At 42.9% G+C, this 22,130-nt stretch overlaps 1 protein-coding gene across 4 annotated transcripts in view; it reads left to right on the forward strand.

The window, feature by feature from the left end:
- The window catches only part of NAT10 (N-acetyltransferase 10), a 268,591-nt gene that overhangs the window by 211,070 nt on the left and 35,391 nt on the right, over positions 1-22,130 (forward strand). For all 4 annotated transcript variants that reach the window (XM_078777865.1, XM_078777875.1, XM_078777870.1 and 1 more), the window contains one exon: positions 7,212-7,285. In XM_078777865.1, coding sequence (XP_078633991.1) covers positions 7,212-7,285 — 74 coding nt within the window. The remainder of the gene's footprint in view (positions 1-7,211; positions 7,286-22,130) is intronic.

Below are 22,130 nucleotides of genomic sequence, written 5' to 3' on the forward strand. Positions count from 1 at the left end.
CATTCACTTATTATTCATTGACTTATGAATCTCTTTCCATTTTGTCATATTGACTGCAATGACTGGCATCATTTTTTGCTTTGAGAGTTACTTGTCTCGTTATCCCCACACTAAAAAATGTAACAGGGGATATTGTAATCGGCTGGGTCAGTCTGTCCGTCATGCTATCTCCTCATAAACGGTTGTGCAGAAGTTCACCAGACTTGGCAGTTATAATCACCACCTGGCAATAAAGTGTGCGAGCAGTATCATTTTTGGCCCCACCCTATGGGGAGGGGAAATAAGGTCAAATACAAAAACAATGCACTTACGGGTTCATAATCAAAATACTTTTAATGAAATTATGATTGTGCAATCATGATTAGGGGGCGCATGAAATACGGAACAATTTTTTGGATCTGACCCCCGGTTGATGCCCCAGGGAGGTGGGGACTTAGGGTCACAGGGGTCAAAAGGGGGGGGGAAAAACTCATTGATATTGGGTCGTTCCTCATAAAACTTTTTGCCATCTTTAAAATGAATTTGCTTTAGGTGGGAAGCGTGGGGTTTTGTGATTGCACACCATCGGCTTAGCTGTAGTTTTTGGGTTTTTTTGTTTTTTTTTTGCAAGGGATGTTTTTGGTATTCGGCCTGAGCCTTGTCTTTATTTTATTCTAAGGTGGAGATAAGTACCACAGAAACTCACCCAGCCTCTCCAGATGCAATAAAAAGGTGTAAAATTGATTTTTGGCTTTTAGATTAATGTTATGAAGTTTGTTTAATGCTCTAATTTTAAATTACTGATGATTACAATCTCTGCCCTCTCTGTGCAGAGGAATCCAAGCACTGCGTTGCGATTAAAACATGCCACCGATCATTTTACCTGTCAGAATAATGATTTGCAATTTTTTGTGAAAGAAAGTGTAATTTCAGGGCATGTTAGAAAAATGCAAGGCATCCAAAATTGAAAATCTGGATTTATTTTTGACACTCCCAATGACACTTTCATCAACATTTTGTAATATTTTATTTTGGTAATGGAGTGATGTTACAGCTCTCATCATGTGTTGTCAAATTGAGGAACCCTTGATTTTGCATTCTCTGTCATTGTCTTGGGCTTGTAGGATTGCCTAGAGGAATGCACACTCGCTTCTGATCTCTCTAGCTTGGGTTCGTATGTTGATCCAGCTATAAACTGTCACCCTGGTGTTTTGCATCTGTGGCGATGCATCACAAAGTGTGCAATCTCTCGGATGTTAAATTGGGTGTCCTTTCTGCTAGCATGAGTTTGGCTGTTCAAGATCCCACGGAATCTTTGGTAAAGAGTAAGCGTGTTATTGCCATCGCCCTGAATTTCAAATTCCTGCCACCTTCAGTCAAGCATCCTGCATGTGAGTGGCGACCCTTCCAGGACGGTACCCTTTATAAGGGACTGCTTTGGCAGAACTGACGTTCAAGAGCATGGTACAGTCTGTGTGTATGTTGTTGCCTTCGATAATGCAAGTTACCATTTTCTTTCTGCAAGAGTGAAGTTCATAGAGGAACAAGGTTGGCCTGACAGTGGTGTAGCAGGGCAACAGTTGAGCATGTTACGATTATTATTTTATTTCCTTCAAACTTTTGTCGCTGCCAAATGTCCCAAAACGGGGACAGGAGAAACAAACTAACTAACAATGCTGGTCAATCACAGCCATATATTTGCAAGGTACTCTTGTGACTGTTATTAGCCCTTCCCCACACAGCGGGAGACAGGGTTTTGCAATCATGTCTGTGTGTGTGTCGTTTGTTATCTCCATAATTTGGGTTTTAGAAGGTGGAACGGAGACCCCCTAGGATTCTGAGTATCCACCCCCACTTTGGTGAAGGATTGCGATTCATGGGCTAAGTTCTGAACTTTTGTTCTCAGAGTTTCGTTCCAAGGGCTCTTTTCAGGATCATCACTGAACCCCATACAGCCTCCAGCTGTAGTTTGTGTGTGGTAATGCTCCCAAGGATTGTTTTTGAGGTATCGTAAGGTTCTTCTTTTAGGTTCAGTAAAGGTTCTGTAAAGTTCAGTAAAGGTAAAGAAACCTTCTGTAAGGTTCTGTAAGGTTCAGGCCTTAACCTTCTGTAAGATTAAGGCCTGCAGGACGTCCGGTCCCTCGGGCGACGAGGCTTGCTTCGATCTCTCCACGGCATCGAAGTTTGAGTGTTTTCCCATTCGTGTCTTTGTCGGGTTTCCGCTGGTTGTTTTGTTGTGTGTGTGTTGTTGTGTGTTTCTGTTTAGTTTTGCTTTTGTGGTTGTTGCGGATTTGTGTGTGATTGGTCGTTTTTTATTCGCGCGTCGTGCGCGGCCTGGTCTTTCTGGGCTCCCCTTCCCCCCGTCGGTGTTTTGTGAGTGTAAGTTCTTTCCTTCATAGTATTTGCTTGTTTCTTTGATTTTCTTTTCTCCCCCCTGCCTCTCGCGGGCATCTTACCCTTTGTCCGGCGTTTTTAAAAACAGGACAAACGGATAGACAAAGAATTCTATATTGATTCTTTCTCTCCTCCCGGACACGTGCTTGTTCGCTCTCCTCCTCGTCTCGACTTGTGCCCCGCCCCCTGTATCTCGTTTTTCTTCCGCCTCTGCTCCTTCTTTCTCAAATCCACGTTCTCGCTTGGAGACTTTTCCCAGATTGTTTTTCATGGTTTTCATGGTTCTGTTTGGATATTGTTGGAACATGTTTAAACCGCAGCCGTGATGCTGACACCCCCCCCCCCCCCCCCCCCCCAGAATTTCCATGTTTTAAACGTTTCCCAGGGTATACCCCGGTCAGAATAGGTACACCGTATCCCTGCGTGTCGTAAGAGACGAGTAAGAGGGTTGGCGTCAGGAAGGGCATCCGGCCATAAAAACATTGCCTCAAAAAGAGAACCATGACAATTACAAGTACATATGGGCAGGGTACAGCCCGAAGTGGAGATCGGTTTCTGAGGTTTGGGACATGGAATGTAGGGACAATGACAGGGAGATCAGGAGAAGTGGTGGAAGTATTGGTCAGAAGAAGAGTGGACATATGTTGTGTGCAGGAGACGAGATGGAAGGGAAGTGGTATGAGAATGGTGAAGGGTAGGCAGGGACAGAAATACAAGTTTGTGTGGCAAGGGTGCCTGGAGGGCGTGAATGGTGTTGGTGTCCTGTTTTCTGAGGAGTTTGTAGACAGTGTGGTGAGTGTGACTAGAGTGAGTGATAGGTTGATGATGGTGAAAATGATGATTGGAAAGCTCTTGGTGAACGTCATCTCGGGATATGCTCCGCAGGTTGGTCGAAGCGATGAAGAGAAGGACAAGTTCTGGTGTGCGATAGAGAAGCTGATGGAAAACGTGAAAGATGAGGAAGTTGTTGTGGTGGGAGGAGACCTGAATGGACATGTGGGAAGGAGTATGGATGGTTTTGAGGGAGTTCATGGGGGTTACGGATATGGTGTGAGAAATGGAGAAGGTGAAAGGATTTTGGAGTTTGCTGAAGGAGCTGATTTGTTGATTTGTAATACTCAGTTCCAGAAAGAGGATAATAAGCTTGTTACATACACGTCAGGTGGGTCGACGACAACCGTTGACTACCTGATGGTGCGTAGGCGAGATAGGGGGCACCTCCGGGACACAAAGGTGATCCTGGGGGAGGAGGCTGTTTCACAGTACCACTTGGTTGTCTGCGACATAAGGGTGAAAGGTGCGAGGAGAGCTCGGCGGATGAAGTACCAACCGAGAATGAAGGTGTGGAGGTTGAAAGAGGTGACAGTAAGGGAGGCATTAAAAGAGAGGCTGAGTAGGGTAGAGGATGATGTTGTTGAGCTTGAAAGTGGTTGGATGTCAAATGTCATTGAAAGCTAGTCTGTTGGGAGCCGTTGGTGAGGTATGTCGATGGACAAAAGGACCACCGAGGCACTCGGAAACATGGTGGTGGGATGATGAAGTTGGAAAGAGGATTGACGAGAAGAGGAAGAAGTTCAAGGAGTGGCAGAAGGCGAAGGGTACGGGAGCAGAAACAGCAGAGCATGAAAGTTATAAGGCAGCCAGGAAGGCTGCAAAGAAAGAGGTAGCAAAGGCGCAGGAGGCATGTAGGAAAATGTTCGGAGAACGCTTGGATTCGGAAGAGCAGTATTCAGGATTGCAAAGCAGATAGCGAAAGAGAGGTGTGATGTGATGGGGGTGAGTTGCTTGAAGGATGAAGTGGGACAAATTGTTGTCGACCCAGATGGAATTAAAGGAAGATGGAAAAGATGTATGGAAATGCTGTTGAATACAGAGAATGAATGGGATGGCAACATAGAGAGTAACCCAGTTTTAGGACCGGCAGAGAAAATAACTGAGAAGTAAGTTGAGGAAGCGATAAAAGCAATAACAAAAAAACAAACAAACAAAAAAAAAACACCTTTAGAGGCCATTGTTCCCCGCAAGCGGGGGTTGGCCTTTTTCGGGAACCGTGGTTGTTGTTGTTTTTTGGTCCCCTTTTTGAAGCAATGTTTTACGGCCGGATGCCCTTCCTGACGCCAACCCTTTTTGCCGCCTTTTACGACAAACAGGGAATTACCAGTGAACTGGTACTCAATTAGCCGACCTTGGTAGGATGACAGGCTGAGTCAACCCCCCTGGCGTTAATTCAGCGATCGACCGGGATTCGAACCCAGGATCCTAGGATCCTAAGCCGGCACCCTAGCCGCTAGCCCCACACCAGGGTTCCGATAATCGGATAATTCCGATAAGCGATAAAAGCAATGAAGAGTGGAAAAGCAGGAGGGCCGACGGGAGTTGTGGGAGATATGTTGAAGGCAGCAGGAAGTTGGTGGAAGATATGGTGGTGAAAGAAGGCCGCATTCCAGTGGATTGGGAACTGAGTACCCTCGTCCCTCTATACAAGGGGAAAGGTGACCCTCTGGACTGTGGCTCGTACCGAGCGATAAAGTTATTGGAGCATGGAATGAAGGTATTGGAAGGGGTGTTGGAGAGGAGGATTAGGAAGAAAGTGAAGATCGACGAAATGCAGTTTGGATTTATGCCAGGAAGAGGAACGACAGACGCGCTTTTCATTGTGAGGCAGTTGCAGGAGAAGTACATGGAGAAGAGGAAGAAGTTGTTTTTTGGGTTTGTTGATCTGGAGAAAGGATTCGATAGGGTTCCACGCAAAGTATTGACATGGGCATTTGCAGAACCTACACTTGTCCGATTGTCTCAGTCCTGCCATCTTCTTAAAAGCCATTTGTAGTGTCCTTGGTCTTGGGCATTAATAATGATTTGTTTTTTTCCCTGTTGAGTTTCCATCATCTTAGCCATTCCATTGATCCTTCTTTGTCTATCCCCAATCTGTCTAACTTTTTTATATATCCCTGCTCTTTTGTCTTTCTCCCAGTTGTCACCATGTATCTGCTGGTATTTCATCTTGTATTATTATTTTGTCTTTTTTGCAATTGTTAGGGCTGCATTAGTTGCTGTTTCGGTTTGGCACGTGACATCTTGTAATCGCACCTGTTTTTGGAAGTTTTTTGCAAGGTTAGTGATTGATACCTTTCCTGGTTTGTTGTGTTCATGCTTGTACACAAATTGTATGCGGTAGTCTGTTGAGCTTTTCACGTGCTTTGCTAATCCTGCTGTCGTCACTCTGTTCACTTGATTGAGTTACATCAGGCCGCCACATTCTTGGGATGCACTGATTTTTGTCGAACATTTTGTGGATAGTGAGGAGTTTCCTTGTTTGTATATCTAATTTTTTGATACTTGCTTGCGGCCAGTTTAGTATTCCGCAGCTGTACTGGAACACTGGTACTGCTAGTTGGTTTATGGCTTTGGTTTTGTTCCTTGGGGTGAGATGTTGTCATGATCAGCCTCGTTCTATGCAGATATTCTTTAGTAATTGTTTTGTGCATTTTTATGACAAATTTGGTGGCCCTCTTCCACTCCAAGGTATTTGTGAGATGCTTCGCTGTGTAGCTCCTGTATTGTGTCGAAGTTTATTTTTACATTGTCCGTTTTTGTTGATCTACTTTGCACAAATGTCCACTTGGCACACTTATCTAGGCTAAATTCCATTGAAATGTCATCGGAGAACTGTTTCACTAATTTCAGTTGTTCTGCAAATTTTTCATCATTTGGTGCAAAGAGTTTTAAATCATCCATGTACAGTAAATGTGTCACCTTTATTGTTTCTTTGGATGTTATTTTATTGGATGTTAGGGTGTATCTGTGTCCTTGCTCATGAATGAGGTGACTTCGTGGGTTCAGAGCTAGGCAAAACAGGAGAGCAGAAAGGGTGTCTCCTTGGAAGATCCTGGGTCGTATCTTTACTCCTGGTATTTTATTCATTATTTTGTGTGTGTGTGTGTGTGTGTGTGTGTGTGTGTGTGTGTGTGTGTGTGTGTGTGTGTGTGTGTGTGTGTGCGGGTGTGTATGTGGGTGTGTGTGTGTGATTGCGTGTGTGTGTGTGTGATTGCATGTGTGTGTGTGTGTGTGTGTGTGTGATTGCATGTGTTTGCATGTGTCCAGACTGTAATGTTTTTTTTTTGTTTTTTTTTGTTTTTTTTACCATTTCAGCTGTTGTCATCAAATTTTCAACAAAGCTTATTTTGAGAATATGGAGAAGACAGGTTGATAATCTTGCCAAAAGGTCAAAAGTCATCAGTTGACCTGAAAATTGACCTAAAAATTAAGAATTTGCATATTGGATCACTGAATTGGTTCTGCAATCAAAAGCGAGAAGCTGATTGTTTTATTTTTTTATTTTTAGATCCAAATGTCTAGGTTGCACAAAATTGTCAATTTTCATCCGAATGACATGAAATTTTAAGAATTTTCATGTTGGGTCACTGAATTGTTTCACCAATCAAAAGCTAGAAGCTGATTGGTTTTTTTTTCTAACAAAAGGTCTGGGTTGCATAAAATCAATTTTCATCCAATTGACTTAAACTTTGAGCAGGATTTGCATATTGGGTCACTGAAGCATATTGCTTTTAAGGTCAAAAGGTCAAGATTGCCTAAAATCGTCAATTTTTTTGTATTTTCTTTTAGCTGTTTGCGTCATGTTTAGCATACGGAGGAAGTCTGATTAGAAAGCGGACAAGGATGGGCTTTGCATTTTCAGATGCTTTCTAGTTCATTGTTGGATTGATAAAATGAAGTAATTATTTGCCTACGCTGTAACATTTTGCATTGGTTTACTTTGTAATATTCCATGCTACAATACCTGTCAGTCAAGCTTAGCTTGCATTTCCACCCTGTAGGCAGATGCAGCCAAAGAGTGCGAGAAGAAACACAAGGAGGATGTGGAGAAACTCAAAGAACTTGACTTGACACGGTAAGATTCTGGTGAACATGTTTCATTGTCATTCACTTTTAAAATGCCAGTTTCTGCTGCTATGATGTACTACATAAAGGAGTATCAGGATATTGAATATGCAATAGTAAAATAAAATTTTACCCTCTCTTCCTTCAACCTCATATCTTGCACTGATATGAGGGAGAAAGGTAGGAAGAAAAAAGGTAGACTGTGGTTCAGACAGGAAGATTGTGTGAGGAGGGATATCAATAAGATGGGGGTGGTTGGAGAGTGGAGAGAGTTGGCTGAGGACAGAGGGAAGTGGAGGTATATCATGCTCAAGACAGGGCAGAAGATAGGTGTCATTGGAACTCACCCCTTATAAAAGCTAGAAGAAGAAGAAGAAGAAGACAAAGAAGAAATATTTAATTTTCCTCTTCTACAATGAGTTTTTCACCTCTCATCTTTCTTTCCCTTCCATCCACTCTCACATCCTCCATATTGCCCTTCCTTCCATATGCCACATACAAAAGGTCTCTACTTATTATTTTGCAACACTGTAACAGTAAAGGGCAACAGTGAGCGGAAGCGCAAAATCAAGGATTATGACATCCGTGCATTAATTTGAAGAGCAAGGCAAAGCAGTTGAACAACTGCAGATCATTTGACTGGAAATTTCAACTTGGGCCGCGAGAAGCCAATTTCATAAAAAATGGTCCATTAAGAACGACACAGAGTGGGACATCACAGTTGGGTTGCACTGCATAAACAGCTCATTATACCTAGCAATGCACGTTTGCAAGTCCAGTGGTGCAAAGGGCACAGGCAGTGGACGACTGAGTAGCGAAGAAATGTGATATGGTCAGAGGAATCATCTTTCACCATGTTCTCGCCAAATGGGCGAGTGCACGTGTGGTGCCAAACTAAATAACTCTACAATTCTGAGTACTTGGTTCCAATAGTGAAGGGTTCTGGTGGTTCTGTAATGTTTGGGACGCATTTACTGGCATGGTTTGGATGCAGTCATTCCCTTAGAAGGCAAGGTCAATGCCAGTCGCTACTTAATGGTACTAAATGATCATCTTCACTCCATGCTGTGCACAGAATTTCTTTCCTGCCTGGAGGGTTGTCTTCCAGGATGACAATGCCCCCATCCACAGAGCGGGCGTGGTCACCCAATGGTTTGACGAGTGTAACACTGATGTTGTCCATATGTCATGGCCTTCTCAGTCACCAGATCTGAAGCCAATAGAGCATTTATGGGATATTCTGTAATGACGCCTGAGACAGTGTTTTCCACCTCCATCAAACATGTGTGAGTTGATTGACTTTCTTGTCGAAGAATGGTGCTGCATCCATCCTGCAGAATTCCAGACAATGGTGGACTCTATGCAACGGCACATGCAGGCCGTACTGCCCGCACGTGGTGGCCCAAAGCCCTCTAAAGGGACTTTTCATTGGTGTTTCCATTTTGTGTCCACTACCTGTAGGTTCTGAGACATAGCCCTGGCCTGAAGGGAAAGACCATGGAGAAGAACACCATCAAGGCCACCTAATGTTACCTTTCAAAGAGTAAATCAAACTACCACTTCAGCAAGGGGCCCTGAATACAAAATGCAGACAACTTTAAAATGAAGGCTGAATGCCAGCCAGTAGGCTTGAGAAACATCCAGAGAGATGCCCTAACCTCTTGTTTGTAGTTCAGATCATCCATCCACTGCTGTTTCCGAATAAGTAACATATCCAGGGTGGAATGGCATGGTCAGAAGCTTAAACTGGTTATCAGAGATTAGTGAGTTGGAGAAGACATGGTGTCTGAGGTCAGCTGGAATGATGATGGATTCCATTATTTTGCATATGTTGGGGAGAAGGCTGATGTGTCTTTAGTTTTGAGGATCAGTTTTGGAATATTTATTTTGGATAGGAGTGATGCTTGTGTTACATGCTCCTCCCCAAACCCTGGTCACGGTGTACCTCCGAGCCCCGAAAGGAGTCACGGCAGAAAGAAGTGCTATGATGTGTGCCAATGACCAATGGTGAAACCACACCAATCAATCAATACCAAAACCAAGTATTGTATAAATGTCACACAAGAATAACAACTTGCACAAGTACAATATAAATTCAATTGCACAACAAAATACCATATAATACCTATGATGGTACCACCAGTTTTTTAACTCGATAACTCACTGTGCTCCACGTGAGCGAAATGTAACACCCCCAAAGTCACTGTCCCGGCACCAGGCCAAAGTCGATCCACGCTCCGGTGATCACAAGACAAAGGCCGTATTGAGACCAGAACCCAGGATGGCTGAAAGTCAACGCTGCTGAAGAGCCGCTGGGTGGGTGTCAGGCCGACGTCGGTCAGGCAAAAGTTCACCCAAAAGGCGACTGGGAAACTCACACCTTCAGTTCACCAGACAATGACGCTGATATGAACAAGCAGCGGCTCCCCAAGCGGAAAACCACGAATTCCCAGGCGAAATCCACGTCACACACGCGAACCAGGCTAATGGCTGGCTCGAGGTGAAATGGCTCGTGCGAGGTGAAATGGCGGACGGGCCCGTAATGGAGGCGTACCTGCTCTCCAACGATGATTCACTTTTTTGGAATCAACAGCAAAACCCGTCACGCAGGTTTATCTGCCACAGCGACACTGTCACAGGAATCCCTTTCCCGGAGAAACCAATATTCGCTCGTGACCAATAGTACATGGTGTTATGTAGAATTATTATATTTAAGTGCAAAATTTGCTACACTAGTGGAACCAATGTTTTTTTGCATCTATATACCCTTGGCAACAAGACCTGAGTTGGTTCCATTTTTTTCAATGGTGTCTTCGCGTGGCCATTTTGAATTTCAAAATGGCCACCGTTTTTTGCAATTTTGTATGTATTCTAATTTCTACAGTCTTAAACTACACATAGATAACTATAATTACAATAATGAAAGAAATATGAACATTTGCTTTATTCTTTTTTATCTTACAGGTATTCATAGACAAGTTGGATTTCAGCTTCACCGCCGCATAATGTCATCGTTTGAAGAGCCGCCTTCTAAGAAGCAATGCACAAGTTACGAACTTTGTGTATTCTGCCAAGAGAGAACTCCTGAACCTTTGGTTGACGTTGCTCATGCCAATTTCAAATGTGCTTCATATGAAACATTTCTTAGCAGCTTACACAAAAGAGTGCAACTTGGCAACTTAAGCTTTGCGTCAGCTAGTAAGAGACTATGTGATGTTTCTTCAGTAGTACTTAAAGAAAAAAAGGCTACATGGCACAAGCAATGTTACAAGGCAGTGACAAATCGTGCTCATATCAAACGTGATGAAGTGAACTTTAGTAAATCTTGTGAATCAAAGAATATTTCAAATCTGACGAACCGCAAGAGGGGACGACCGTCGAATCCTCAAAACCGAGCAGCACCGTCAACTTCAGCAACAACTGTGTCAACAGTTACAAGATCTCAAAGCAAAAGTGACTCATTCTTCAGAGATAAATGTTTCTTTTGCCAGAAAGATACTAATGAGGTTCTCCATCCTTGTACTAGTTATAGTAGAGGCTCGCATTTCACAGATATTGTCAATAAGAGTGGAAACAAGACTTGGCAGGTAAACCTAGGTGATGTGATAACTTCTGGTGATTTACTTGCTAGAGATATTGTGTACCATCACCTTTGTTACACTCGTAACTGGGAAAAATATGTTCAACGTCCACATTGTAAGGGTGGTGAGTTGTCCTTTGAAGCCAAACAGGAAGAGAACCTGAAATCCATAGCAGCTGAAGTAGAGTTTACAAGCATCATACAGCAAAGGATTGATGAAGGAGAGTTCATCCCCATGCCTGATGTGCACCTTCTGTATAAAGATATCTTCCAGAACCACAACGTTCCTGGTTTTGATCCCAACAAGAGGCTATACTTAAACCAGAATCTGAAGAACAACCTGGATAATGTCGAAATCACAGGCATATCTGGAAAACTATCAACAGTTCATTCCAGTGATGCTGGTGCTGCAGCTATTCGGGCAGCTTCTGCTGAACAAAAGGATATGCAAGCAAAGTTCAAAATTCTCTTTCAAAGTGGAAAGATTATAAGAAATGCAATAACACAGGCGAGGCAAAATCCTTGGGAATTTGAGGGGTCGCTAAAGGACAGTATTGAAGTTGGAATACCGGAACAACTGTTCTGTATGATAAGATGGATCATCCAGGGAGCAGCCACCACCAAAACACAATCACGCAATGAAAAGATAAATGGAACATGTGCACTTATTGGACAGCACATCATCCAGGAGTTCAAATCTGATCGGCAGGTGCAATATCAGCCAAAGTCCTCAACTTCAACCTTCAGGTTCACAACTGAAACGCCATTAGGGGTTGGACTTTCACTCCATAGCCATCATGCACACCGCAGTCGCAGAGACATAGACATGTTGTACCAGAGTGGCATTGGTGTTTCATATCAATGTGTAAAGGAGATCACTTCAAGGATTGCCACCACAGTCCAAGAGAATATGAATGAATTCAATGGCGTTTACGTGCCTCCAGGACTGTTGAAAAATCTGCCAATCAGATGCTCAGCTGATAACATAGATGCCAAGGTAAACACAGCTGATGGACGGAACACATTCCATGGGACTGCTCTTGCTGTCTATCAACGAGTTCCCCCAGATGTATCAGAATACGAGACTGTAGCTGAACCACTGAAGCTGCATGACAACACCTCAACAAAACTTGAGAACATCCTGCCAACTGTGATTGAAATGTCTGACTGTACAATTACTGGTAACCCCAAGCCAAGTAGAAGTCCACACTATGAAAACTTTAAACTTGGTCAGTATCAAGATAAAGTTGTTAATGCAACACAGCAAGACTTTGCATGGCTACTTTCACGGTATTCACAGAGGCACCATGAAGAGACATCAGACGGTATACCAGTTTGGTCAGCATACAATTCTCGTGTGTGCACTCCAGAAGAGAACAAGACACCCAACCTTGATCAAGATCACACAATGCCTATCATTAAGGCACCAGCTCATGAGTGGACAACACTGGTGACAGTTCTTGAGAAGCTTTCATACCTCAATAGTGTTGTGTGTCCAGAAAACACTGGAAAGATCTTAGTTACATTTGACGTGGATCTTTACAAGAGGGCCCTAAAGTTAGAATATCTTCATGACCAATATGCTGGGAAATGGATGGTATGCCCTGGTGGTTTCCATACTGTCTTGTGTGCACTAAAGGTGCCTTGGGAGGACTGTTGAGCACAGCGGGCTTGATGAAGCTTGGAGCAAGGATCTGTACAGCACTGTGACAGTAAATCAGATACTCAATGGGAATCACCACAATCGTGCTGTTCAAGCTCATGAGCTCACATTAGAGGTATTCTATGATCTCTGGCTTGCAGAATTTCTGAAAGAGAAGCCTGCAGTTGTAGAAGCTCTATCTGCCTGTATGGATAACTTGATAGAAGCAAACAAGAAAGAGGTAGGCATTCAGGAAGCCCATCAACAACGTCTAATCGAGATTGAACATCTAAACTTGAGGCACCATGAGATCACGGCGAGGAGATCTCGCGAGATCACGGCGAGGTCACGTCTTTTCGAAGCTGCTACCATGCGCTCACGCTTTCGAAGCTAAGTGATATTTCTCAATTGTGTTTTTGTCGAGACTGTATCTATCTTTCGGTGTATGTACCTACAGCGTATCTTTTGGAAAATTTTCGGTGCTAATTTTTCGTTCATGTATACACAATCGTCGGTTAATGGTATCGAGTATTCTGCGGCCTAGTACTCGTAGGCTGAGACTACCGTACCGTCTCAGACCTTGTGGTTTGTTTTTCTCTCAGCGATTCGTCGAATGCGCTGATATTATTTTCGTTCTCTGTTTCGTACCAGTCGTTCACCCCGTACCTCCTTGTTTAATATCTGTACTCACAAAACAAACAAAAAAAAAAACCCCAAAAAAAAATCCTTCCCAGGTCTTATTCGTTTATTTGTTGTTCTTTTTGTTCGTTCGTTCTTCGTTCGCGATCACGCGGTTAGAAATGTATAATCTCTCCCCTGAACAACTATTTTCTCTCATATATTATAACACCCTTTTCTTCTTTTCCTACAAAAGGATGCTTTCGTCTTGCTCACCAAATCTATTCATTCCAAAAAATATATATAATACCATCTCTTACAGTTCCTCCTTTCTACATTCCCTAAACTATCCAGAACTCCACCCCTCCTCCAGTGTCCTCAAACGTATTTTTGACTCGAAGGTCTCAAACTCATTTTGCAAAAAATGTTCGTTTCCCATGAATCGTACACTTTTCAAAATCCAATCTCACCCCTCCCCTCCAAATCCTCCCCATCACCCATCCCTTTCAAATCTCCCCCCTTGCCCCTTCCCTCCCCTCCCTCCTAAACTCCCCCCACACCCCTCCCCTCCGAGACTCTCCCTCGCTCCTCCCCTCCTAGACTCCCCTCTCACCCCTCCTCCTCAAAGCATCCTCCCTGCTTCTTCCTCCTTCCAACTTTCACCTTCATCTCCCCAAACCTCCTGCCTTGCTCTTCCCCCTCCTCAAATAACACCTCACTGTGCCTCACCCAATCTCCATCAAACCTTTTGTCTGCCCCATTCTTCCCTTTCTCCAAGCTATTCTGAAATCTCTGACACACCTTCAACAGCTCTCCCTACCTCTTCCTCCTCTTCCACATCTTACCCTACCCCTCCCCCCCCCCTGTTCTGGACCCGATGCTCCCCCTTCCTCTTCATTAACGGTATGGACCTCAAACATCCGGGGCCTTCGCTCAAACTTGACTGACCTCTCCATACAGGTTGCTTCTGACAAACCAGATGTGATCTGCTTAACAGAAACTTTCCTCCTTCATGATATCTCTGATGCCTTGGTATCTCTCCCAGGTTACTCCCTCCTCCGGTATGATAGACCTGAGCCTCGTCCTGGAGGTGGGGTTGCTATCTTTATAAAAAACTCTCTTCCTCACTCGCCCTCCACTGCCCTCTCTCCACCTCACCCCCAGGAATACCTTTGGCTACGGCTTCCCCTTCGCTCCCACCTTTTGTTCATATGTGTGTTGTACCGTCCACCAATCAGCGATGACTCCATCTACATCTCACTGTCTGATAATATGGACCAACTTCTATCTACCCATCCCAACTCTCTCTTCCTCATATGTGGTGATTTCAATTGTCACCATGCCAGTTGGCTGGGTGTGGGTACCTCTCTCACCAGCCATGGCTCTTCAGCAAAGGACTTCTGCGACTCACTGGGACTGACACAATCTGTCAATTTCCCGACCCGGATCTCAGTCAATGGAGCTTCTTCTCTTCTGGATTTGGTTATGACAAACTTCCCTGAAAATGTCTGCTGCTCTTCTTCTGCTCCAATCGGCTCATCTGATCATGTGCTTGTCAAAGTGGACATCTCTCTGACCATTCTCAGAGAGCCTCCTCAGCGTCGACGAGTCTGGCATTTCACTCAGGCCAACTGGCACGGTCTTCAAGCAGCCATCAATCATCTGGACTGGTCTCCCATCTCTACCGCCTCTGACATCAACTCATCCTGGGAATTCTTTCAAAGTAAATTGCTCTCTCTCATGCACAGATTTATACCATCTCGTCTTCAGTTGTCATACCCTTCCTCCCGTCCATGGTACACGGAATCTTGTGGTGAGGCTGTTGCCCTGAAACAACTTGCTTTCGTCTCCTGGAAAGCAAATCCAACGGAAGGAAATCTCATTTCCTTTCACAAAGCCCGAAACAAGTGTGTCTCCACCCTCAGGAGAGCCAGGAAACAATATCTCACCATTCTCAAGACCGAACTCTCTTATCTGTCTCCCTCTTCCAAATCCTGGTGGCGTCTGGTCAAATCTGTTTCTGGTGTTTGTTCCCCCTCCATCCCCTCCCTCACCTCAAACGGCTTAACGGCTGACTCCGCACGTGAAAAAGCTGAATGCCTCAACTCTGTGTTTGCCTCTAAATCTTGTGTCCCAAACCCATCCCTCTCTGTACCCACCATACCCAGTCGTACCCAGCTGCTCCTGGACTCTGTGTCCTTTCCTCCTGACAAGGTGGAAAAGTTTCTGTCAACCCTCGACTCTGATTCTGCAACTGGTCCTGACGGCATCAGCCCACGGGTCCTAAAATCATGTTCTTCTGCTCTTTCACTCCCTCTTTCTGTTCTCTTCACCCTCTCTTTTGCTCAAGGTCATCTGCCATCTGCTTGGAAATCAGCCAACATCACCGCTTTGCACAAAAAAGGTGCAAAAACAGATCCCAGCAACTACAGACCAATCAGCCTTCTCCCAATTATCAGCAAAGTCATGGAATCCATCATTGCTTCAGATATTAAATCTTTCCTCTTCTCCAATGGCTTGATCTCTGATCATCAATTTGGTTTCAGACCTGGTCACTCTACTCTGGACATGCTGCTTCTGCTTTCTCAACAATGGATGGAGGTCCTCAACGCCAAACAGGAAATTAGAGCTGTCTCCCTTGACATTTCACGTGCCTTCGATACGGTCTGGCACCCTGCTCTGCTCTCCAAACTCTCCTCCTTTGGTATCCATGGAAATCTCCACGCATGGCTGGCGGACTTCCTCTCTGGTCGTAGTCAACGTGTGGCCCTGAATGGGTTTCTCTCATCTCCTCTTCCTGTTCAGGCTGGAGTTCCCCAAGGTAGTGTTCTGGGCCCTGTGCTTTTTCTGGTCTTCATCAACGATCTCTCTGACTCTCTTGAAAATCCTCTCTATCTCTTTGCTGACGACTCTACTCTCTGTCGCTCCATTCCTCATCCCTCAGATTGGCAGTCTGCAGCCTCCTCACTCTCTGCAGACCTGGACAAAATCACAGACTGGTCAAACAAGTGGAACATGTCTTTCAATCCTGACAAATCTCACACTCTTACAATGTCTCTCCGAAAGGACCGACTGGACAACCCTCCCATCTACTTTCTCAACAATCCTCTCCAAGAAGTTCTGTCGCTCAAGCTTTTGGGTCTCACTATCTGCCATGATCTTTCTTGGGAAAACCACATTTCCAAGCTGGCCTCCAAAGCCAGTCGCCGACTGGGCATCCTCCGTCGTGCGAAGTCCTTCCTTGGCACACCTGAGCTCCTCACCACATACAAGGCTTTCATCCGCAGCTCAATGGAATACTGTTCCCCCCTCTGGGCTGGTGCTCCTGCCTCACACCTTGCTCGGCTTCACGCTGTTGAGGCCAAAGCTTTCAGAATCATTGGAATCTCCTGCGATGTAGTCAACGCCGAGGGCCTTTCACTCACTCACCGCAGGCAGGTTGGTGGTCTTTCTGTCTTCTACCGACTCCTCTCCGGCCTTGCTCCCCCAGCTCTCTCTGTGCTCTGTCCCCCCAATATTCCTTCAGGTCGCACAAGATCTGCCTGCAACCCTCTTATGGTTAAACTGCCAAAGTCTAGGCTCTCTGCTCACCTTCACTCTTTCATTCCCCTTTTCTCCCGCCTCTGGAACAAACTCCCCCACTCCCTTCAATCCCACTCCTCCCTCCAGGTCTTTAAAACAGCTGTTCACCACCATCTCTTATCTTCCCCCATCGAAAACCTTGATCTTTTCTACCCCCGGTAATTCACCCCAGAGTCCTTGCAGTGTTCATATGTTTTAATCCTCTCCCACCTCCCCCCAAGTCCTCCCGATGTCCCTGCTCTCAAATGTTGTGTTTGTGTCCTTCCCCTTCTTCCCCCTCTCTTTTGTGTCCTCCCCCCTCTCTCCCCATCTTGTCTGCCGCTCCCCTTGTTTTTTGTGTTTTGTGTGTCGGTTTGTCTTTTTGTGTGATTAATGTTTGCTCTTTCACGAGCCTCGATCTTGTATACAAAAAAAAAAAAAAAAAAAAAAAAAAAAAAAAAAAACTTGGAAAAGCAGCTGAGTGATTTTGACAGGAGCCACAGTAAATTCCCAATGTATCAATGGGCACTAATGTACATGAGGCAAGTGTTGGCGCTGATTAACTTCACACGTTCACTGAAGCAGCCAGATTTCTTCCTGTACTTGGCGTCTCTAGAAAATTTGTGCATATACTTCTTCAGCTACAACCGACTAGATTATGCTCAAAACATCCCAGAATATCTTGCAAGAGTAAGTGATGCCAAGGACACAGATCCAATCACCTGGAATAGACTGCTGGGAGGAGACTTCGCACTAAAGAAAAGGGATGTGCCATTCACAGGTGTCGGTATAGATCAAGGACAAGAGTAGTTCCTGAATAAAGTTCTCAAAGGGGATGGTGGACTAAAAGGAATCACCAATAAGCCTGCAACTCTCCTGAAATACTGTCTTTGTGCCCCAGAGTTAGCAAGACTGGCCATGGAGTCTGAGATGATGATTGGTATGTCAAAAGAAGCCAGTGCTCGTCATCATCACCTGACGTCAGCGAAATTCAATCAACGGGAACAGAGTGTAAATCAGTTATTGGCAACATTGAAGGATTGTAATCCATTTGCTGACAAATCAGCTAAGTTGTACAATTTGATGACAAGACAGGTGGTGCCTGAGAACATTGAGAAGGACATACTGAACATCCGTGTCCGTGGACAGCAAGCATTCAAATCCTTTGTTGAACAGCGCATATGTGAATCAACAAACCTATGGGACCGCATGACCAAACTTAAGAATCTCAACTGGGATGACATGTGCAAAACCCTCAAACTGAGAGGAACTAAGGGGGAAGTTGAATTGAAAGCAACAAACACACTGTTTGCCAGATTGCTAATGATAGCAAAGTCAAGTCGTGAAATCGACCTTCAAGATGTTATCTCAAATTACGAGTTCACCGCCATCAATTCAACTCTTATGAAAACTGATGGGTCGCTGATAACTTCAGACAGTAAAAGTGATCTGATACATGTGTTAGAAAACTTGGCAACAGAATAAGAAACCAACAGAGAGAACAATACGGATTCACACTTGAACACTTTCGTGGTCATTGATGGCATGTTAGTAGTTCATGAAGTAATGTCTGCAATTTCACCAAAAACATGTAAAGATGTGGGAGATGTCTTTACTAAGACTATAGAAAGCAGATGCAAAAACTATGAAGGTTGCCGTGTGATCTTTGATAATTATGTTTGACATAACTCAATGAAAGATATAATCAGACGTCGCAAGTTAGGAGTTCAATCATCAGGGATGGCCTACATTGTTGCTGACACAACCCCCATCAAAGATCCAAAGCTATTTCTGGCTAACAATGAAACTAAGGATTCCCTCACAGTCTACTTGGCGGACAAAGTCTTGCAGCTGAAGTTTCCAGTGGTCACGGTAACACGTCTGCATGTAAGAAGCAACATGGACGATATTCAGCCATCAACAGGCGTTAGTACACAAGAAGAAGCAGACACTCTAATCATTCTTCATGCAGCTGAGATCTCTGCAGCTGGAAAGAATGTGCATATCATGACCCAAGACAGATGTTATGGTACTTCCTCTACAGAGACTCACAGTTCTTGGTCCTCAGACAACCATGCTTATGGGAACAGGTGACAAAAGACAAAAGGTGTCACTGAAACCAATATATGACCGTCTTGGTACATCAAAAGCTGCAGCACTTCCTGGATTTCACTGTATAACAGGATGCGACACATGTGGTCATATTAGAGGTATAGGCAAAAAGACTGCCTTCAAGGCCTTTAGTAAAGCAACACCAGAAGAACTCACGGCATTGAGTCAACTTGGTGCTGAAGAAATGCCATCTGCAAATGTTGCTTCAGGATGTGAGAGGTTTCTCTGCAGGCTCTTGAGCACAAAAGGGACTTACAGGCCAACACAGCCGGGAAGCTGAGGTGGAAACGCTTAACGAGTCAACCTGGGGGGATAGACAAAATACCTCCAACTTCTGGTGTGTGGTATCAACACATCCTCAGGGCGCACATGCAAGCATATATTTGGAACCAAGACCTTGTGGAAAATTCAAATATTCCAGACCCGTTTAAGCTAGGCTGGTCATGTGATGCAGATAACATTCCAATACCTATCCTCTCAGAAATTGCAATAGCTCCCGAATCTGTGGTCGAGCTTGTTAGGTGTGGATGTGGAATAAGCAAATGCTCCAGAAGATGTTCCTGCAGGTGACACAATCTGACATGCACAGAGTCATGTGCATGTGGAGCAGATGAAGAATGTGCCAACACGGCTGTGCAACAAACTGAGGAACTTGAAAACCCTGATGTTGACAACTAGGCATAGATATTACAATGAAGAAAACAAAACTGATAATTACAAAATTATGGACCTTTGAATGTTTGACCATTGTCAAAATGTATTGCACTATTGTCGAAAGAGATGATTATACCAGGAACATTATTCAATGTTACCTTATATTTCAATAGTAGTCGTAACTTTAATATTTGGCAGCCATTTTGAAATTCAAGATGACTAATGATACCTTCCTTTGGGTTGCAGTTTTGTTTGGTATTAACATTAACACACTTTGGCATGGCTTGACAAGACAAATAATAATAGATAAATAATAAAATTTACTTATAATATGCTTCTGCTTGCCTTTGTGCAAATGAAGCATAGCAAATAATTCAAATGGTGGCCATTTTGAATTTCAAGATGGCTGATATTCCACGAAAGAGTTTTTGTTAACTAGATATTAGTGTTCTAGTAGCTTTTCTGTACAAAGAATGACACAAATGCCAGAAAAAATGGTCAAAGTGTTTTATGTGAAAAGATACATCTTTCAAAATGAAAATAATGGCAAAATTGGTTCAAATGGCGACCATTTTGAATTTGAAGATGACTGATATTAGTAGTGTATATATGTTGCTTCTGGGACACTCTCATTTTCCCATTGACTTACATGTTAATTTTCCTCTTAACCTCATTGCCCATTAACACCTCTATTTCTGCCACCCTGATCTTTACGAACCTTTTGGCCTTTTGACATAATAGCTATAGCGAAGGATAACCAACTCTTATCCTTAATGTTGTTCATTAGACCACTCAAACAATGATCCTATGAATATTTGCTCCCTCTCACCATCACTTTTCTTCATTTCCCCTTAACACCCCCTTGGCCTTGTGGACCTTTTAACCTTTTACTCTTAATATCGATGATCATTGTTGTTGTTTAGTAGACCACTCAAACAACGATCCTACAAATATTTGTTTATGCGTAGGAAATAATTTAATTCTCCTACAACTCTCTTCACCATCTAATACATTAACAAAGTATATGTTTGAGTTTGGTTCTTTATCAAGATATTTTAACTGAGCTCCAATAAAATGATAAACCTCCCTCAATGTTCTTGTTTGAGCGCCTCCTGTGCCACACACCATTTTTAAATTAAAGTATATATTTTCCTGACAACCATCAAAGTTTTCCGTCCACTCAAAAATATTTCCATCTTTTTTACCCAACTCACCAGTATTTAAATTAATTCCCTTATTTGTTTTGTGAACTTTTTTACCAGTTGTCTTTTCAATTATACCTATTTGATATTTTTCACATTCGTTATGTTTACCATTTATATACCAAGGTTGATTACACCTCCACTCTTTAGTCTGGTTGGTACTTGGTTCTATCATTTATATAATAGTAAAAAGGTGGCGGTAGCCCATTAAAATCCCTAACCCCCACCCCCCTTTTTTTTAAACTTATCACTTATATACTTATATAACCATAAGGGAGACTATCAATTCCATTTTCTAAAATAAACCTCTTATCATCAAAAGCCCCCAATGCTTTCCTATTCACCTCTTCTGAATATAATTTATGTTTATAACTTCTTATTCCATTAATCTTTCTAAACTCTTCTTTCTTTGTTGTTAAACAGTTATAATAATCCTTAAAGTTTATTGTTTCTTTAATAACATTTTTCTTTACACCTTTTAACTTCTTATCAGTCTTTTCAACGTTATTCACAATGTATTTATAAGCATAAGCCTTAGACCTCAATCCCACAAATTCACTCATGACATTTCCTCCTAATTCATCCTTAAACTTTCCAATCACCTTTTTATTTTTAGAAGAGAACAACTCACTCTCTGGACTGTAATTACTAGTGTCATAGATATTAATGTCCTTTTTCATGTCTGAATAAACATCATCAGTATTAATTTGCAAAATAAAACTATCTGTATCCATATAAAGTAGATTAACATCATTTTGATATTTCTTCCTCAAGTTATTATAAAAGTAATCATACATTAATGACTTTGATAAATCAAGAATTGATGTTCCAATATAAATAGGTTTGTCCATTTCAATACTCTCTTTAATCAAATGGATCGCACAAAAGTTCTCAGTAAAGACCTCAGCTCTAGTAAAACTCGGTCTATTAATTAATTTTGATGCTTGTTTCCAAGATGTTGATAGTCTGATATTTTGTCTTTGCCTCACATTTTCCATGGTCTTACCAAAGACCGCATTATTCATCAATTTATAAAAGTCTTTCTCAAAATCTGTTTTTGACTCTGTTCTTCTTTGTGTATTAAAATCAATGTACCCCTTTAACCAATGACTTTGATTGAACTTTAGAACCCTATGGATCTTCTCTACTCTTAGACCTTTTGATAAATATTTTCACAAATTTATTTGGTGTAGAACATAATTTTTCTTGTTATATAATGTAGTAAGTAATTTTTCTGTTGATTCACCTATATTAAATGATTGTTGATAATCACTTAACCACTCCTTCTTTGGACTTTCCTTTTCACAAGCAAATGGGAGATCTTTGTGTAGGTTATGAAGTTCCTCTGGATATTTCAAATCGACCTCAAAATAATAACCAACCTTTGAATCATCCAATTCTTTTTGTGTAGAGATACATACATCTTGTAAAACCTTTTTGTAATCTTTTTCCTTTACCCATCTAAGTTTTCCATAAGGAAGAGCCT

This window comes from Myxine glutinosa, chromosome 1 (genome assembly GCF_964187855.1).
Source record: "Myxine glutinosa chromosome 1, kmMyxGlut1.1, whole genome shotgun sequence".
Classification (NCBI taxonomy): Eukaryota; Metazoa; Chordata; class Myxini; order Myxiniformes; family Myxinidae; genus Myxine; species Myxine glutinosa.